General features: G+C 40.0%; 1 protein-coding gene across 1 annotated transcript; it reads right to left on the reverse strand.

Annotated features, from left to right (window-relative positions):
- Window positions 1–5,453: 5,453 nt before the first annotated feature.
- On the reverse strand, window positions 5,454–14,307 carry Krt222 (keratin 222, type II). Its single transcript, XM_013037811.1, has 6 exons — window positions 14,132–14,307; window positions 9,700–9,828; window positions 7,884–8,104; window positions 7,368–7,444; window positions 7,048–7,183; window positions 5,454–5,819 (listed from the first exon to the last, which is right to left on the reverse strand). The coding sequence occupies exons 1-6, from the start codon at window positions 14,225–14,227 to the stop codon at window positions 5,591–5,593; spliced, it is 888 nt and encodes a 295-aa protein (XP_012893265.1). The 5' UTR covers window positions 14,228–14,307; the 3' UTR covers window positions 5,454–5,590.
- Between the last annotated feature and the right edge of the window lie 5,328 nt (window positions 14,308–19,635).

Here is a 19,635-nt window from a genome sequence, read left to right on the forward strand (position 1 = left end):
CGGGGGACGCTGGGGCTGCGGCGGGAGGGACCCCGACGGCCCGCGGAGCGGACGGGGCGGGGGCGCCCCGAGTGGCTTCTTCCTCACTGCGCTGAGAGATGCCCAGCCCGCGGCAGGGCCAGGTTGCAGGCCGCTCGCTCGGTCAGGCTCCCCTGCACCCCCCCCCCGCCCCTACCCGGCGCACCAGGTCGGATGCCCAGGCGTCTGCTTCCCCCTCTCCAAGGCCAAGGTGCTATCCAAGGGGATCTGGTCCTAACTCACTTTGAATTCCATCTCTATACGGGTCCCTTCCCTGGAGGAGCATTGCCTTCCAGATCCCTTCCGTTGCTTTGCGATGCCCTCCTAGAACTTGCTTCACCCATCCTTCCTTTGGGCTGGTGTGGCTCTCTGGTAATAACCACTAAGAAGAGTGACCAAGATACTCTTTTGGGGTCTCCAGGGTCTTAGGGAGGTTTGAAGAGCAGAGGTTCGGACGTGTGCACCGATCAGCTTCATATCGCCATAATTAGATGTTGAGTAAGTGCCTGTTGAGGCAAGGTTTCTTGGACTACCCCGGGGATCTTTTCACTAATTCTAGCTACTCTGGATGACTATATGAACTATATGAACACCTGACTGATGTGGGCCATTGTGGAGGGAGAATGAACAGGGTTGACATGTACAGAGATGAATGGAATTAGGGGGATGCCTTTAAGATCACATTCCTGGTTGTGCCAGTAGGAACTGGGACATCACCACAAGTCTGTGAAACCAGGGACATATAATACTGTGTTTAGTTATACATGCATACATACATATGTATATATACACACATGAATATGTATGTGTAGGTATTATACATGCATTTTCGATGGTACTGTGGCTTGAATTCAGTACCTTGCTCTCAGCTAGCTTATGCTAGTACTCTACCACGTGCCTCTAGCCCTGGTTGTTTTTTTTTTGCTAGTGTTCTTTATTTTTGTTGTTGTTCATGGGGCTTGAATTCTGGGCCTGGATGTTGTCCCTCAGCTCTTCAGCTTAAGGTGAGCACTCTACCACTTGAGCCACAGTACCACTTGCAGATTTCTGGTGGTTAGTTGGAGATGAGAGTCTCAGGGACTTTCCTACCCGGGCTGGCTTTGAACCATAATCCTAAAATCTCTGCCTCCTGAGTAGCTAGGATTACAGGTGTGAGCCACCAGTGCTCTGCTTGCTGGTGTTCTTTAAGGATGTAATTTCAAAGATTTTTCTGCCCAGGTTTGCTTCTAACTGTGATTCTCTGATCCCAGCTTCTTCAATAGCTAAGACTATAGATGTGAGCCACTGGTTCCATCTCATTATTTTTGTACTAATGAGTAGAGATTAGTAAAATCAAATCACATACTGAAAGGAAGACTAAAGGGGAGGTTGCCAAATGATAATGGACAGACTAAGTGGTATGTCAGATAATGTATGGGTGTAGGATAAGCAGTTTCATCAGGGATCCATTCTGTTTAAAAAAGAATTTTTTTTTTTTAATGCTCGTCCTGGGGCTTTAACTCAGGGCCTGGGTGCTGTCCTTGCATTTTTTTTTTTTTTTGTTTTCTCTCTCAAGGTTAGTGCTCTGCAACTTGAGGCAAAGCTCCAATTCCAGCTTTTTGGTGGTTAATTGGGGATGAGAATCTCATAGATTTTCCTGCCTGGGCTATCTTGGAACTGCAACCCTCAGATCTCAGCCTGCTGAGTAGCTAGGATTACAGGTGTGAGCCACCAACACCGGGCTTCCAGTATCTTTTTACTCCACCTTTGCCTAGCAATTTCTGCCTGGTTTCTTCTGCTTTGAGGATGGTGGGATTATGGAATTGAGTGGGGATTGGATAAGTGCAGTTCTGGGAAGATGCTGTTTTATGTCTAGGCAGTTCTGGGAAGACAAATTGCAGGTACTAGATGGGAAGAACAAAGCACACTGTGGCATGCAGCACAAAAATTGTGAAAAGGGAAAGGAGATCCCAATGGAGCAGTGGTAAGGAGCTATGGGGGGAGACAAATAGGTATTTTTTGATATACTTGTTCACCAGCTTTCCCCTCCTCCATCGCTCTAGGGATTGACCTCTGGGCTCCTTACATATCAAGCTCATGCTGTACCACTGAATTATCACACCACCTACCACATGTGGCTGCTTTTTTTTTTTTTAACTTGAAGACTATTTTTTTTTTTTTGTACTGGGGTTTGTTTTTGCTAGGTAGGTGCTCTACATCCAGTCATTACCTCCCCCCATTCTCCACACTGGTTATGTTTGAGATAGGGTCTTTTTTGCCCAGGTCCAAGCTTGGACTGCAGTCATCCTATTTTATGCTTCCCATGGTAGCTGGGAAGGCAGGTGTGTCTTACCATGCCAGCATCTTTTGTTGATATGGGTTTAAAGCCCTTGGACAGCATCGGGCCTGGAGATCAGATACCAAAGATACCACATTATTTTTAAAAGAGTTGCCAGCAGGGAACCAAACATTCTGCCTCTGCCCTTTCCTAGCCCTTTTAGTTCTTCAAGTTCTGATAGCTTTCCCAGGACCTTGAAGTGTGGGGGAGGGGATTTCTCTCCATTAGTGAGTGCACATATTGATAATATTTTGTTGTGGGAATTCCCATTTAAGATTTTCCTTCCCCATGGGCCACTGCACCTACATGTTCCAGCCACATTTGAATATGACTGGAACTGCCAGGAAATGCCAGGAACTGACACAGAACTGCCACAGGTTCAAACCCAGGGAGATTCCCAGAGTGCAGAACATCAACCCAGGATGCCGAGCTGTGATACAGGGTGCTGTGGCCTTGGTGCCTACCAAGTTCACGAAATCATCGCAGAAAAGAATTTTAACACATCTAATTAGGTGAGATGTTTGTATTAATTTTATTTAGCAGAATGGGTACATGAGAAACCCCAGGTTCATTGTGTAAGGACCATCCGCTTCGCTTCAGGCTCAGGTCTATCTGAGGAATTCAACTTTACTTTGCTACAGATATGCATATTCTTTGGGCTTTCCCCAATCATCTTGCATCATTCTGATATTATTTACATTCCCAAGGGAGACAATAAGTCTGAGGGGATCTTATTAATGAAAGAGTTTTAAGGACACAGGTACCTGTTTCCTGCAACTTTTTTTTTTTTTTTTTTCTGGTATCCATCCTGGGGCTTGAACTTAGAGCCTTAATGCTATCACTATCTTTTGCTCAAGGCTAGTGCTCTACTACTTGAGCCAACTCTTTGGTAGTTAATTGGCAATAGAGTCTCATGGACTTTCCTTTCCTGGGCTGGTTTAAAACCACCATCTTCATGTCTCATCCTCCTGAGTAGCTAGGATTACAGGCGTGAATCACCAGTGCCTAGCATATTGTAAATTGATCCCTGGCAAAGTTAACTAATGCTGTTTAGCTTAATCATACAGAGAAATCTTTGCACTAAAAAGTACTATGTATCCACTGAAATACAAGGCAGCTTTGGAGTTCATGTTTCAATTTCTTTTTTTCTTCTTTTATTGTGGTGGTATCATTTACTCTGATAAATTCATATTCCATTTTTTTAATGTCTCAGAGCAAATAAAAATTTGTTTTAAATTCAAGTACTGTATTTGAAATGTACATTATACTCACATTAGTAGCACAGTGGGATTACTGTAACAGGCGTTTACATTCATAATACCCAGTACTAAGGTTGTAACGCTGTGATAGATTATAGTAGATAGTTTTTTAAAATCATAATCATTGTTGCTTAGTATGGTAACTTCAGTCCAGTAGCTTATATGATTGCATTTCTTAAAGCTTTTATACAGTTTATAACATTTAACTAATGTTACATGAATTAAAAAAAAAGTCAAACCTAGGACCAGCTAGATGCGTATTCTATCACTGCACTGCATCCCCAGTCTAAAGGAAATGTTTATACATCACATATTTATACAAGAATAAGCACATAGCATGCTATTGTCTCTTTGATGAAACAAAACCATTCCTTTTCACAAAATAGAATAAGCCAGGCCAGAAGGAATCTGAAGCAAATGAGAGAAAGTTTAAATGTTGACTGGTTGATATATACAAATACATGAAGAGAAAGAAGGGAGAGACAGAGAGAGATACAGAGACTGTAACAGCTGTACTAAATGCTAACATTGTAGCCCTTAGATGATACTTTAGCTAGAAAAAAAGTATGGTGAGTTACACTCAGCCATTTTTTTTCTGTTTAGAAAAAAATTAATAGCCTATAAGTTTCTAATGTTTACAGGTATTCATTATTTAAAGTCAAATATACTTGTATTAAATAAATTAGTTTTAAGAACTTTGTTGTGGTACTTTGCTTATTAACAAATATGCGTTCTATCCACATTTATTACAGTTTTAACAATTTTAAAAGAAGTCCTGCAATCATGTTCAGCATAGATAACAATCATGTTATCTTAGTTCACATAAATGATTACAAGAAATATTTGTAATAGTTCATATAGTATTTTACTAAGGCTCATAGAAAAACACTCTAATCATATTTTACTTTAAGATGTAAAATTGGGATAGTGAGAGCTTGGGTAACTGTTCTAGTAACGAACTGCCTTTTTAATTTGCTCTTTGTGTTTAATACAGTTGGGTCTAAGATATTTGTTTTCTGTGTGGAAGGATACAACATTTAAAGTTCTTTTAATAAGCTGACTCTTCTGGAAATCAGATATTGATTACAAAAACCTTTTGGATGTGATCTGACAAAACAGCCTTTTGGGGATATTCTATAGTTTGCTCATGGAATAAAACTCTTCTTAGGATCTTTTTTTTTTTCTTTTTCTGCCAGTCCTGAGGCAAGAACTCTGGGCCTGGCACTGTCCCTGAGCTCCTTTTGCTCAAGGCTAGCATTCTACCACTTGAGCCACAGCACCACTTCCAGTTTTTTCTGTGATTTAATTGGAGATAAGAGTCTCACAGACTTTCCTGCCTGGGCTAACTTTGAACCACAATCCTCAGATCTCAGCCTCTTGAGTAGCTGGGATTACAGGTGTGAGACTCTGGGGCCTGACTTCTTACATTTTTAAGTGTTTAAGTGATTGTCACAAAAAAGAAGAATCCTAAGAGAATAGTGAGCCTTCCCTTAAAAAATTGCTTATAACTGCCTATGGCTTCTAAAGTAGAACAGTTTAGGTTTAACAGGTCTTGGCCTAATGATGAATCACTCAACTTGACTCTAACCTAATGTTAATTATATTCAGTTTTTTCCCTTTGAGTGTTTAACGACTGAGTGGAACTACCTATTTAGTTATGCCAGATTAATACTTACAGTCTCCGATAAAATTTCCCAAGGATTAAGAAGACTATTTGGAGAATAAATAAAATAGAAACCCTACTGAATTTCTGATTTTATTTTTAAGCTCCTCATCTCCAAAAAATATATCCATAAGTGAATTCAGAGAACTTTTATCCTTTAGAGTGTGTGTGTGTGTGTGTGTGTGTGTGGTTTTCTTGAAGAGAATCACAGTCACACATTGAGATAACATTATTTATACATACTTCATAACTTACATTTGGGACAGAAGGGGGGGTCAGCATGGTCCTCTTTGCTCCATCCTAATGTCAAATCATGTCCAGACTACCTTTGGGTTAATTAGTTGCTGACGGAGGTTTAATAGATGGAATACTGCATGATCTTCTCATGATCAGCCTGACTTCTATATCTGGCAGATTATCCTGTTTAGTCTGTAAGCACCCCTCATCCGTGGCTGCTAAGTGAAGATCGAATCGAAGGGAAACAGATTTTTTCCTTAATCGAGGGTTATCTTTAAAGAAGGAACCTTCCCATTCTTTAATAACTTCGTCTACTTTCTCTGTCCTGGAATGATAAAAGTACAACTTTCTATAGGAAGAAGAATGGGCACATTAAGGTACAGACACAACAACATGTATTCTGTATCTATGAAAGGAAATTCAGCAACTTGTATGATTATAGTTAACAGGATTTATAATTGATATACAGGATGTGTGTAGGTATGTGTGCTAGTACTTGGGCTTGAACTCAGGGTCACATTCTCTTTCTTGTCTTTTCTGCTCAAAGTCCGCATTCTACTACTTGAACCACACCTCTGCTTCCAACATACAGGACATTAAAAACCATAGGGCTATAATTTCTAAGGAATTCTGTGGAATTTCTACAGAAATTCTCATGTTTTGGTTCTATTTTTAGGAAAAAAACCTGGTAAATTAGTTACCTACTCTTTCAAAATCTTGAGTTTCAATGTGTATAGGTTTATGTCAGTTTAAAAATCATAATATAGTAAAACTGTATTTGAAACAATTAATTGATCAGGTACTGGTGGCTCATGCCTGTATTCCTTACTACTCAGGAGGCTGAGATCTGAGGATCATGGATTGAAGCCAGTCTGGGAAGAAAAGTCAATAAGATTCTTAACTCCAGAAAGCTGGAAGTTGAACTGTGTCTTAAATGTTAGAGCACAAGCTTTGAGCAAAGAACAGCACAGAGCTTTGATCAGGAATAGCACATTGAGTTCAAGCCCTGGGAGGAACGTGCACACACGCATGCACGCACATACACAGAAGGATAAAGAAAATAGTTACTTAGTGCTGGGTGCTAATGGCTCACATTTGTAATCCTTGATACTCAAGAGTCTGAGATCTGAGGGTCACTGTTTGAAGCCAGCCCAGTTAGGCAAGGGCATGAGGCTTTTACCTACAATTTACCAAAAACGCAGAAGTAGAGTGATGGCTCAATTGGTAGAACATCTGGCTCGAGACAAAAAGCTAAGGGACAACATCTAGGTCCTGTGTTCAAGCCCCTGCATTCAAGCCCCAGTAACAACAACAACAACAAAAACCCAAAATAAATAAATAACCAGAGAACAGAAAATAATGACTTTCTGGCCTGGGACAAATATAAAGTTAGTTTCTTTGCCTCTCTTACTTAAGTTACTTACTAAGGAAGTGGCGCTGTAGCTCGAGTGGTAGAGCGCTAGCCTTGAGTGAGCTGAGGGACAGCGCTCAGGCCCAGAGTTCAAGCCCCACGACCGACCAAAAGAAAACAAAAAACAAAAGAAGTTACTTACTGAATAGTGCCATGTGCTTCAGTGCTCTCCTTCACAACATTTCCATTTAAGATTGCCTGTTTGGTCACTGTCTCCACCTTTTCATTCTCAAACTTTTGTGGGAGTTTTGTTGAAAATGATATTTCATTTATAATGGCTGTGAAAAAGTAATTTATGATATTTAAATTCAGTGCTGAAGTTTTATCTCCACAGTTAAATCACATACTAAACTTTTATTCAAATGTAATTTCTTTTTGCTCCTTTGAGGTATTTCATTTCCTGGTCATCTCCATAAATACCACCTCCCTTTCTGAATTAGTTTATCTGCATCAGAAACTCACCTGAAGGTAAACGAAAACCAACTCTACTGGTGGCTGGTTTAGGGTCTTTTTTCCCACCTTGGATACAACCATAATATCTGAAAATGGGAAGAATTATGTTATAGGAGCCACAGTGCAGTAGTAAGCAATTGAAACAAATAGGAGAATGGATAAATTGTACATTCATACAATAGAAATAGTATTTAGCAGCGAGAATGAATGAACTAATGCTGGACTGAATTTTTGTCAAAGAATCTCTAGAAGACAGAGACAAATTAAAAAGAAATGAGCAACAAGGGAAGTGAGAAGATCAGGAAAGGATATTTGTGCAATGATGAAGAATCACTTATATCTTGTGATGGCTGACTTAGAAGAGTTAACTCTGGCTATTGGGTTCCTAGTTTTAGCGGACTGGATACAGTCCTTCTACCTGTTTTACTACTGTGTTGTAGTTGTTCAGTGAGTGTCATGAGGATGGATTTGATTTCTCTGACTTTGTCAGTAATGATGATCTTCTCTGTCTGTGGGATTAGGTACCTGATTTCTTCCTTTTCTAGGAGGCGGCGATATGTTTCAATTTCCTGTTCCAGCCTCATCTTGGTGTTGAGAAGCATCTCATGCTCTTGAAGCTGCCTTTCGATGCCACACCTGACTTCCTGCAGCTCCTTCTCCAGCCCATCAATCACTGCTTCGAGGTCTTGCAGCTGCATCTGGTAGTGCTGCTCGCTGGCGTGCAGGGAGTTTTCAAGGCCCCTTTCCTGTTCAGAGACATCCTCAGTAGCAAATCAAATGTGTCTCCAAATGTATCCCTGATATCAGACCTGCAATGTCTTCATTCATCTATGTTCTATTTTATTTGTTCATTTGCTTTTGAGGTACTAGCAATCAAACTTTGGGCCTTATTCATGCAACTGCCCAGCTACAATATTTTTTATATTATACTTACTGTTTAATGTTTTTGGTAGAACTGGGGTTTGAACTCATGGCCTTATGCTTTCTAGGCAGGTACTCTAAAACTTGAGCCATGGCACCATCCCCCCCTTCTTTTTTTGTTGATCATGGGATTGAACTCTGGGCATGCGCGCTGTCCCTGAGCTCTTTAGCTCAAGGCCAGGACTCTACCACTTGAGCCACAGCACCACTTCCGGTTTTCTGGTGGTTAATTGAAGATAAGAGTCTCATGAACTTTCCTGCCTGGGTTGGCTTTGAACCATGATCCTCAGATCTCAGCCTCCTGAGTAGCTAGGATTATAGGCATGAGCCATGGATGCCTGGCTCAGACCCCCTTTTTTAGTCTTTGATCTTTCAGGTAGCATCTTGTGTCTTTGCCAGAGAACAACCCCCTAACACCCTTCTATCTGCTAGAGTCTTCTCCATAGTTTATCATCAGGCATGTATCACCACACCTGGCTTATTGATGGATAACAGGTTTACGTATCCTGGCTTCCTGACTCCTGCTGTACAAGTAACTGGGATTACAGGCATGTACCACCATGCCTGGCCACAGATATATTTTAAGGTTGCAGTAATAGTATCTCACTTATAGAAAAAGACTTTTGTTTTTTTTTAAGTTTTATAGATGGGCATGGTGACACACACCTCTAATAACAGCTACTCAGGAAGTGGTAGTAAAGGACCACACATTCCATATCTGCCTGGGCAACTTAGTAAAACTCTTGTCTTGAGAAGGAAAAAAAAAAAAGAAACAGTGAAAAAGAAAAAAAGCAGGCTGGGAGTATAGGTTAGTAGTAGAGTACTTGCCTAGCATGCATGACACCCTGAGTTCAATTCTCAATACCAAAAAAAAGCTGTGTTACTATATTTCAAAGAAGTCCCATAATAATTTCATAGCATCCTCTTCCTACAATCCTCTGTCATGATTAATTTCTTTTCACTAAAGTAAATATTCACAATACAGTGAATAGGAAAGGCAGAACAGACTGCTTCTCAGAGGAATTTTCAGAAAGTGCTTCAGTATATTTTTCTATTAGGAGTCTTCAATGCCATGAATAAAAAAAGATCCCACTGTTAAGACTAGATAACAGATGTCTCTTTCCCCCCATTAGGGCACCTCCAGGGGACAAGTGTTACTTCATTCTTATAGGTATAAACTAAACCTTGAATCATCTGGTAACAGCCACTGTCATGCAATGGTGACTGAACTAGAATGGGGAATCATACTCTGCGCCTTGACTTCCAGTGTCTCCGTGTTAAGGAATGAATATGAATATTCCTTTCCTTCTTTTTTTGTGCATGCTGTACAAGTGTTCTACCATTAAGCTACATTCCCACCCCTCTTAGTCTTGTAATATCTAGGGGTGCCATGAACCAGGTGTTTTGAGGTTCTTCTCACCACAGCGTGCAGAGACTCAATTTCCACTTGCAAGTGGTGCCACTGGCGTCGAGCCTCCTTGAGTTCTGCTTGAGCTGCCTTTAAAGCCTCTTCATCCTTGTCCATCCTTTTGCTTATATCTTCTTCTACCTAAAAGAAAGTCAACAATAACAACTGACAAAAACGAGGCATTTTTGAAAAAAAAGTTTAAAAGCAACTATAGAAAAAAATCACATATAGGAAATCACTGTAAACTGTTTGATTATAGATGTGTCCCATTTTTTGATGACTACTTAGGTGTGCCAGCCAATTGTATTGTCAGTCTCAGTTTTCTATAATGTAAAATAATTTCAAAATTTCTTTCAAATGGGGCATGGTGGTATGGGCCTATCATCCCAGCACAGGAAGATGGAGAGTTTGAGGCCAGTGTGAGAGTTTGTCTCAATCCCCACTACCCCCTGAAAACCAAAAATCCTAAGCCCCAAATTCCAAATATATGACAAATTATGAAAAATGAAAAAGTACCTCTGGGCTTGGAAGGTAGCTTAGTGGTAGAGTACTTGCATAGCATGCATGAAGCCCTGGGTTTGATTCCTCAGTACCACATAAAAAGCCGGAGTGGCTCTGTGGCTTAAGTGGTAGAGCACTACCCCTGAGCACAGAGAGGCTCAGGGACAGAGCCCAGGCACTGAGTTCAAGCCTCAGGACTGGCCAAAAACAACAACCCCCATATCTTTTAATGAAAAGGAACAGTTTTCAGGAACTAAATTTATGACCTTTGGTTCTATGTGTATGTATGAGTGTGTGTGTGTGTATGCATGCGTGTGCATGTGTGCATGCACCTGTGCCAGTTGTGGGGTTTGACTCAGGGCCTGTGCATTGTCCTTGAACATTTTTTGCTCAAGACTAGCTAGCCACAGCTCCACTTCTGGCTTTTTGGTGGTCAGATGGAGACAAGAGTCTCTTGGACTTTTCTGATGGGGCTGGCTTCAAACTGTGATCCTCAGATCTCAGATTCCTGAGAAGCTAGTATTACAGACATGAGCTATTACTTATAGGTTGTTAAGGAAGAAGGATTAAAAATTAACTTATTTTCCTACATATTTTCTTGTGGGATGCTTTATAGAAGATACATAGCTACATATCCAAAATGGATCAATTCCTGAACCAGGCGTATGGACAAGGAGTTTATACTAGTGGAAAATATATTACTAGTAAATTAGAGAACTAAGTTATAGGCATTAAAGTTCTTTCTTTTTTTGGTAGGTAGTGGGGCTTGAACTCAGGCCTGAGTGCTGTCCCTGAGCTTTTTTGATCAAGGTTAGCATTCGAACACTTTGAGCCATAGCATCACTTCTGATTTTCTGGTTGTTCATTGGAGGTAAGAGTCTCACGGACTTTCCTGCCCGGGCTGACTGAACCGTGATCCTCAGAGCTCAGCTCCTGGTAGCAAGGATTGCCGGCATGAGCCACTGGCAGTTGGCTGCATTAAAGTTCTTAAGTAGATTTCTTTATTAAGATAACACACTTTAGAAAACTTTTTTTTTTTTTTGTCAGTCATGTGTCTTGAACTTAAGTCCTGGGCGCTGTCCCTGAGCTCCTTCACTGAAGACTAGCACTCTACCACTTTGAGCCATAAAACCACTTCCAGTTTTCTGGTTGTTCATTGGAGATAAGAGTCTCAAGGACTTTTCTTCTCAAGCTGGCTTTGAACCAAAATCCTCAGATCCCAGCCTCATAAGTAGCTAAGATTATAGGTGTGAGTCACCAGTGCCTGGCTTTAGAAAACTTTTTCCAAAACAAGTTTTTGTAAGTCATCTTAATTTTTAGTATCTGGGGTTAGTAACAAAAATGACATCTTTAAAGTAAAGATTGTTTTCTGAAAGTTTTCATATTAAAAATCATGCAGAATATTTTATGTTTGGCTTTGATTTTTTTTTTTTTTAGTGGTACTAGGTTTGAACTCAGGGCCTTGTGCTTACTAGGCAGGCACTCTACCACTTGAACAATACCTTTAGTCTAGCTTTAAATATTTGTATGCTGATGCTGGAATTAAAAAAAGTATCTGTTGCCAGAATTCTCATTATTTGTACAAGTTAAGTAATAGTACAAGTAAAAGTACAAGTACAATGTATCAAATTGATTGCATTATTTTGAAGCAACAACTTTATATGTTCTTATCAAATACATTTTGAAATTAAAAGGTTTAGCTTGAATGTACAGTAGATGATGTTTGAAGGAAGCTAGAATTAAATAAAAGCCTGTGAATAGATTTAAGAGAATGAAATTCATAGGCTTCTTTTGGTTGGCGGATTGCTTGTTTTTAGTTAGCAAAGTCACACATGCAAATAGCACATACCAATATGGTTATAATAGTGAATATAGAATATCAGAACAATAAAAAATTGCAGGTCAGTAGTGTTGAACAGGTAGCTAAGCTTGTATGGTTAACTAGATTTTCAAGATGGTTTCTAGTGAACTATACTTCCCAAATTCCTGTCCTTGTGTGATCCCCCTCCACATTGAGTCTGGCTTTCACCAGCAGTGGCAGAAGTGATGCAGTACCAGCTCTAGGGCTAAGCCTCAAGAAGCTCTGTCAGCTTCCATTTCTGTGTTTTTGGCAGCCCTGGGCTATGGTTTTAGAAGTTTGACTACCCTGTTGGAGAGATCATGAAGAGAGGCCAAATGGAGAGGGACCCTGAGGCTGTCTGGAGACAGAGAGGAAGAGAGGGAGAGATGGACAATGGGAAAGGAAAGAAGGGAGGGGAGATAGGGAAGGAGGGAGGAAGAGGTTCATTTGGTCAGACAGCTGAGCTAGCTTTCTGGCAAGCTCCTACCAAGGTACCAAAGCCATCCGCTTTGGGTGTTCTAGGCCAATAATGCCCAAAGATGACTGCACCAGCATCTCCCTGGTCACTATAGAATCATGAGATGGAACACAATGCCTATTTTAGGCCACTGTGTTTTTTTTTGGGGGGGGAGAGCTTTATTCTATAGTATTTCATAACTAAAACAGCTTGCATTTATTTTGTGATTAGGGTTGAACCCAGGTCATTGTGATAATTTAATACTCAGGCTTACTTGAATTGTAGTTGGCTTATGAATTTAATACTCAGGCTTTCTTGAATTCTAGTTTGGCTTTCTAAATTATTTTCAACAACATAGTCTGAAAGTCTTTATCTTACAACATGCTCAAAATGAAACTTAACTGTAGTCTTGGTTTTATTTTTTTTAATTTTTTGAATTTACTCCTTTCAACGTTGTAAACTAAACTTGTATACCTACTCCTGCGAAGAAAAGTTGTCATCTATTATTTTTTTCTTTTTGTATAAAAGATGAGTGAGCTATTCTAACAGCTAAGACAATATACCAGTGGGAAACTAGAATGTTGATCATTCTTTATGAGGACTAAAAATGTTTCCCCAAGATAAATTTATAACATACTCAAATGAGTTGCTAATGAAATGAAGGTCTGTCATTTCTAGTGATCTTTCTTCTCTCCCTTTCTTCCCTCCCCTCCCTCCCTCCCTTCCTTCTTTCCTTCCTTCCTTTCTTCCCTTCTTTCTTTTTTTCTTTTCTTTCTTTCTTTCTTTCTCTTTTAGCTATACTTGGGCAGTGGGAACAGAACTTGAATTCAGATATGATAGGTAGACTAATAAAAAAGAAATCCTGCATTCCTAAATCTTTATTTTTAAACTATTTGACCTTAATTACTAACTGTGATATCATTTCAAAACCAAGTATATGAAATTAGGTTTTAGGTCTGATCCAAGCTGGCTTTCTCTTTAAAAAAATATTGCAAGCTTTGCATGGGGAAAAAAACAACAACATTTCTCACAGTTCAAAAGCAAAAATCTGTTAGTGGAGAGTCGTGACCAATTTTGATTGTTGTAATTTCTATCATTTGGTTTTGAATGCCATGTTCACAAACTCAGATCATTCCTATTTATAACTGTCTGGTATAAAACTGTGCTCATAAAAAGATGATGCAAACCTTTTAGAAATATCCTGCTTAATTTTAATCTCTAGACTGTGTATTCTAATAAATTTCCCATTTTAAAGATGTGGCAGTAACTTTGTAGGGTATTTGATATGCTTTCTCCCTGAAGAATGTCTAAAAGGAGGATAGAGGGCACCATTTTATTGTTTTTGACCCCCATGTTTTGATCAATGACAGCCACCTCATAATTTACATACAAGTCAAACGCACCAATCAATATTTACAGAATGGAAATTTAACAGCCACAGTTATTTTGTCGCTGTCCCCCTCCCCGTCCCTCCTCACCCCCCCATTTCTTGACCCGGTTCCAGTGCTGTAAAGCCTATATATTCCTTCCCAGTATATGCTGCATGGAAAAGGAAATACTGTACCTCAGAGAGGCCGGGACAGGAATTGGGTAGACATGGATTGTCTCCTTATCCTGGAAGGTGCCTGTCTGTATGAAATCATTACCTGGATCCTCGTTGAGAGCACCGTCTCTATCTGATTGCTGGTGAGGAGCTTTTCATAGTTTGCCCTGATCTCATTGAGGAGCTGGGACAGTTCCATTCTTTCCCCATCCTCCACCTTGGCTAAGTGAACCCTATCGACAGGATAGGATGAGTCTCTGCGGCAGAGCCTGCCCTGCCGGCGTCTCTTCCGTGGAGAGCAGACAGCCGGGTTTGGAGCCTTAAAGATGCAGAGCTCTTTTTTCCCCCACCCCCAGAGGCCGAGAAAACGCGAGTGTTTCAAATCAATTATGCAAATACGATGCAAATGGTTGCTCTTGGTATAGCCGAAATGTCAGAATCTTGATGGAAGGAAGGAAAAATAAAGCGCTGATCACTTTGGGGAGTTTAATTTACTTTTGTGGAAAGGAAATGGGTCATGAGATGAGGAAAATTGTATTGTTTTTCCCAAGATAGTGCATAAAAATTAATCTGGGCCAAAAACATAAGGATAAAATTTTCTTTTATAGCTTATTTTTCTTTTCACCATCAGGATTTTTTTTTTTTTGCCAGGTATTGTGGCTTGAATTCAGGACCTGAGCACTATCCTTGAGCATTTTTGCTCAAGGTTAGTGTTCTACCACTTGAGCCACAGTTTAATTTCCAGCTTTATGCTGATTAATTGGAGAGAAGAGTCTCATGGACTTTTCTTCCCTGGGCTGGCTTCAAACCCTGATCTTCAAATCTCAGTCTCCTGAGTAGCTACGATTACAGATGTGAGTACCAGCAGCCAGCTACCATTTGGATTCTTTTTTTAAAATTTAATTTTATTTGTGAATATACTGTACAGAGGGGTTACAATTGCATGGGCAGGATAATGCATACATTTCTTACCAACCATTTGGATTCTTTAAACAGAAATGCTATAGTGAGTCACTAGACTATGTGGAAATTTAAAATACTGGACTGGGAATGTGGCTTAGTGGTAGAGTGCTTGCCTAGGATGCATGAAGTCCTGGGTTCGATTCCTCAGTACCATATAAACTGAAAGAGTCAAAAGTGATGCTGTGGCTCAAGTGGTAGAGTGCTGGCCTTGAGCACAGAGAGGCTCAGGGACAGTGCCCAGGCCCTGAGTTCAAGCCCCAGGATTGACAAAAAATATTATGACGAGTATTGGAAAAAGCTGCTATCAGATTAAGATGACACTTGCCATTGACCTTAGAATTGACTGACTGCATTTTCCCTTGAATGGCTATTGTGGAGGACTTCTGGCTGAGAGCAGAGTTTGATGAACTGAGGTGAATTCCTAGAGGCATGTTGCAAATGAAGTCAAGGGCAGCGGTGAGGCTTCCACAGTATCAGAGCTGTGGGATAAGATTGCCAGTGTTTGAAAAGTGCGGAAGACATAGATTTGTTTGGTCTTTGTGGAGACTGTGTTTCACTGAGATAAGATTTATTGGGAGATTTCATCTCCATCAATAAATGTTAAATGCAATTTCTACTTGAAAATAGGTCATTTTTCCAATTTAAACGAACACTTGGCATCTGCCATTCCATCCAATCTTTGATTTTGAGATTTAGTGACCTGTAAAGTTGAGAGGACTAAGGCCAGAGGCATTAAGGTATTGTGTTCAAGGTCATTTGGTGAGGTAAATGGCATCTTTGGGACTGGAACTTTGATTGCTTGGCTGTAGTCCATTGCTCCATCTGCTTCTCCATTATCTCCTTGACACTCCCTCTCTCCCCAATTCTTTGTTAAATCTGACCAACATGAATGAATTCAAATAGGACTGAAACATTTTTGTGAATGGATTTGTGGCTGTTATTTGTAGAATAGCTTGGTTGAATTGTATAGAGAGCATGGGAGAGGGGTAGTTGGGATCTTAGCTCTGTTTCTCACAGTGCCTTTGCATGTATATCTTGTTCTTTTAATTTCTTTTTTTTTTTTTTTTTTTTGGTCGGTCGTGGGGTCTGAACTCTGGGTCTGGGCACCATCCCTGAGCTCTTCAGCTCAAGGTTAGCACTCTACCACTTGAGACACAGTGCCACTTCCGGCTTTTTTCTGCTTATGTGGTGCTGAGGAATAGAACCCAGGGCCTCATGCATGCAAGGCAAGCATTCTTACCACTGAGCCACCTTCCCAGCCCTGTTCTTTTAATTTTTCAATGAACATATTTCTGGACAGGCTAGTCTGTATCAGGCATTTCCACAATCTTCCCCAAACAAAGTTTGGGCTGATCCCCAACCCTTGGAGAGGGTCCAGGTCATTTCTGTACCCTCCTTCCTCCACATTTACCTCCAGTCACAATTTGACAATTTATTGGTGGGTCAGAGTAGCCTGATATGAAAAGCTCTCCTTTAGAGGGGCACAGAGGTTATCCAGGCCAAATGGATTGTTTTTGTTGGTACTTGAAACTGTGAAATATGAAGAAAATTAGCTACTTAGGATAGGAAAGAGAAAGAAGTGACAAATTAAACTCAAATTAGATTCAGAAGCAATAAATTACACCCTCTGGTTACTTTACCCAGCTTCTGCTAAGGTCTGCCTAAAATAGAGAGAGAGCTGAACTAGATTCTGTGGAGGCTGGTCTTGGCAGTCTGCGTTTTATTTTGTTATCTTTTCATTTTTTGGCAGTACTGAGGATTCAGCTCAGGATCTCTACCAATTGAACCATGCCACAAGGCTGCAATCTGCATTTTGAACAGATATTTCCTAGAGCCCTAAAACAGTGCCCTGGAACAGTAAGCTGATATATACCACAAGGGCAAACCACATATATAATTTTCAACATTCTAGCAGCCATATCAAAAAGTATAAAAGGAAGTGGATGAAATTAACTTCAATATAATATTTTACATAACCCAGTATATCCCAAAATATAATAACAAATTCTTTAAATTCTCTATTTTTGATACTATCTTTGAAATTAAAAATGTATTTTATACTTCTAGCCTATCTCAATTTGCATAAGCCACATTAAAATTTGCAAAGCAGACTAGGGCTGCAAGGTAATAGATTTGATTTCTATTATTGCAAAAAATGAAAAAAATTCAAAGTGCTCAATAGTATGTGGCTAATGGCTAATGGATTGGACAGAGCAGATTTGAGATTTGGGTTTAACTGACTGGCTCAGAAGAGTATCACAGGCTTTTTCCCCTCATATGTGGAATCAATAAAAATGAGAAATGCAGACAGAGGAGAGGGGTTATTATTGAGTAGGAAGAGGATCAGCAAGAGAGGTGAGGATGAATAAATGTGGGTAATGGGGATGTAAATACCATCAAAATACTTTATAAATGTGTATGACAATGTCATAACAAAGCCCACTATTTTGTATAATTAAATGTATTAATAAAAATAAGAGGCTCAGTTTTCCCTGTTAAAAATAGGATACTTTTCTCCTTTTTTCATTATTATTATTATTATTTTGGTGCCTGTCGTGGGGCTTGAACTCGGCACCTGGGCACTGTCCCTGAGCTTTGATGCTGAAGGATAGCTTTCTACCACTTGGGACCACAGCTCCATTTTTTTTTTTTTGGTAATTAATTGGAACCCCAGTTAGCCTCAAATCATAATCTTCACATCTCAGCTTCCTGAATAAGTAGGATTACAGGCATGAGCCATGGGCACCTAGACCCTCCTTTCTTTTAATTAGAATGTTTACTTTTTACATCCATTTTTCCGATGTAAATTTGAAGTTTATAACATAATGTTATGGGATATGTATGTACATATATATATATATATATAGTGTATCTCTGAGTATGTATATATATGTTGTATATGTATGTGTGTGCATATGGCATATAACACACAGTTTAGGCAAAATGGCTTTTCCCTCTAGACATTTGTAATTATGAATTTCTTTTCTTTCTCCTTCCTCCCTCCCTCCCTCTCTCTCTTTCTTTCTTTCTTTTCCTCTTTCTTTCTTTCTTTTCTTTCTTTCTTTCGCCAGTCCTGGGGCTTGAACTCATGGCCTGGGCACTGTCCCTGAGCTTCTTTTGCTCAAGGGTACTTGAGCCATGGTGCCACTTCTGGCTTTTTCTGTTTATGTGATACTGAGAAATCAAACCCAGGGCTTCATGCATGCTAGGTAAGTACTCTATCACTAACCTACATTCCCAGCCTCTTACTTTTCTTCAAATAGAAACATCCAACTTATCTTTTAATCTCATAGAGCTTGGGTAGTCTTTTGCTTATGAAGTATAGTTTCTTTTGCAGCTTCAGATACCGCTTTTTAAATCAAGTATGCATTCTAATAGGATTAGAGAGGCAGAACTAGACAGCAAGTAAAAGATTTTGTTTTTAAGTTAAAAAAATTGGTTCTAAATGACAGGCCTTTATGGGCTGGTCCCTTTTTTGTTATATTGTTGATCTTTCTATTCACAGGAGCATGCCTCCACAGGATAGGGTGAATCTTGTGTTTCATGGGTCAGGGAACTCCATGCAAAGTAGTGCGGCAGGTTTTCAGTATGTTTGAGAAATGCTTATATGTGCATCCTATGCCCTGTACATGCATTTTGTGTGGACTGATGAAGCAGGATAAGCCCCATGCAGGCTGGCTCCTGCATGTCATGTGAGGCTCACCTCATTCTTAGTCGCTGTAGTTCAAGAATACACAACAAGAAAACAGGGCAATTTCTCCAACCAAAGACTTAGCCTTGAGATGTACTTTTTCCTCATATTTTCCCTGATGCTTTCTCTTGCTGCCTTGTTTACTGACACCCAGTGCAGTATAATAGGATATCTGCTTAGGTAAAGTTATATCCTGTAAAGTAGGCTTTATCTTCAAGATACAAATGGAGATCTTCCAACAGAATGTGACTGTCCATCTACTCACATGACCCTTTATTCTTTTTTTTTTTCTGTTGGTTGTAGGACTTGAACTAAGTACCTGGGCATTGACCCTGAGATCTTTTTGCTCAAAGCTAGCACTCTACCACTTTGAGCCACAGCTCCACTTCCAGTGGTGGTTAATTGGAGATAAGAGTCTCATAGACTTTCTGCACAGGCTGGCTTTGAACCAAGATCCTCAGTTCTCAGCCTCTCTGTAGCTAGGGTTACAGGGCTGAGCCACTAGCGCCAGGTGTGATTCTGTATTTGAACCCTTGCTTGTTTTGCTATAGTACTGTCCATCAAATACTCGTCAGCCTATTTGACTATATGAGTTACTAAAGTAGCCAATCCTGTTAGAGTTGGACCATGTAGCTTGCCTTTGAATGCGGTGTTTATTCTCCTTACTCAGTCCTAGCAACTTCAGCAGCTTCAACTCTGAAGTCTGTTACCATCTTCCTTCAAAACCAATTTAAATCCCCATGCCCATTCCACAGCTCAGCTATGCAGAGATGCTCTCAGTCTATCCCACATTATCCTCAGATGTGCTTAAATCATTGTGTGATCTGCTTTATCAACAAGCAAATGGTGCCTCACACTAAGGTACCTAAAAAGTTACAGTATTTCTCCCAAGCCCCAAATGGCAAGTAATAATGCTTAGTATAAATGATGACATGAAAATTTTAGCTTTGTTA

This window comes from Dipodomys ordii, unplaced genomic scaffold (genome assembly GCF_000151885.1).
Source record: "Dipodomys ordii isolate 6190 unplaced genomic scaffold, Dord_2.0 Scaffold7, whole genome shotgun sequence".
Taxonomy (NCBI): domain Eukaryota; kingdom Metazoa; phylum Chordata; class Mammalia; order Rodentia; family Heteromyidae; genus Dipodomys; species Dipodomys ordii.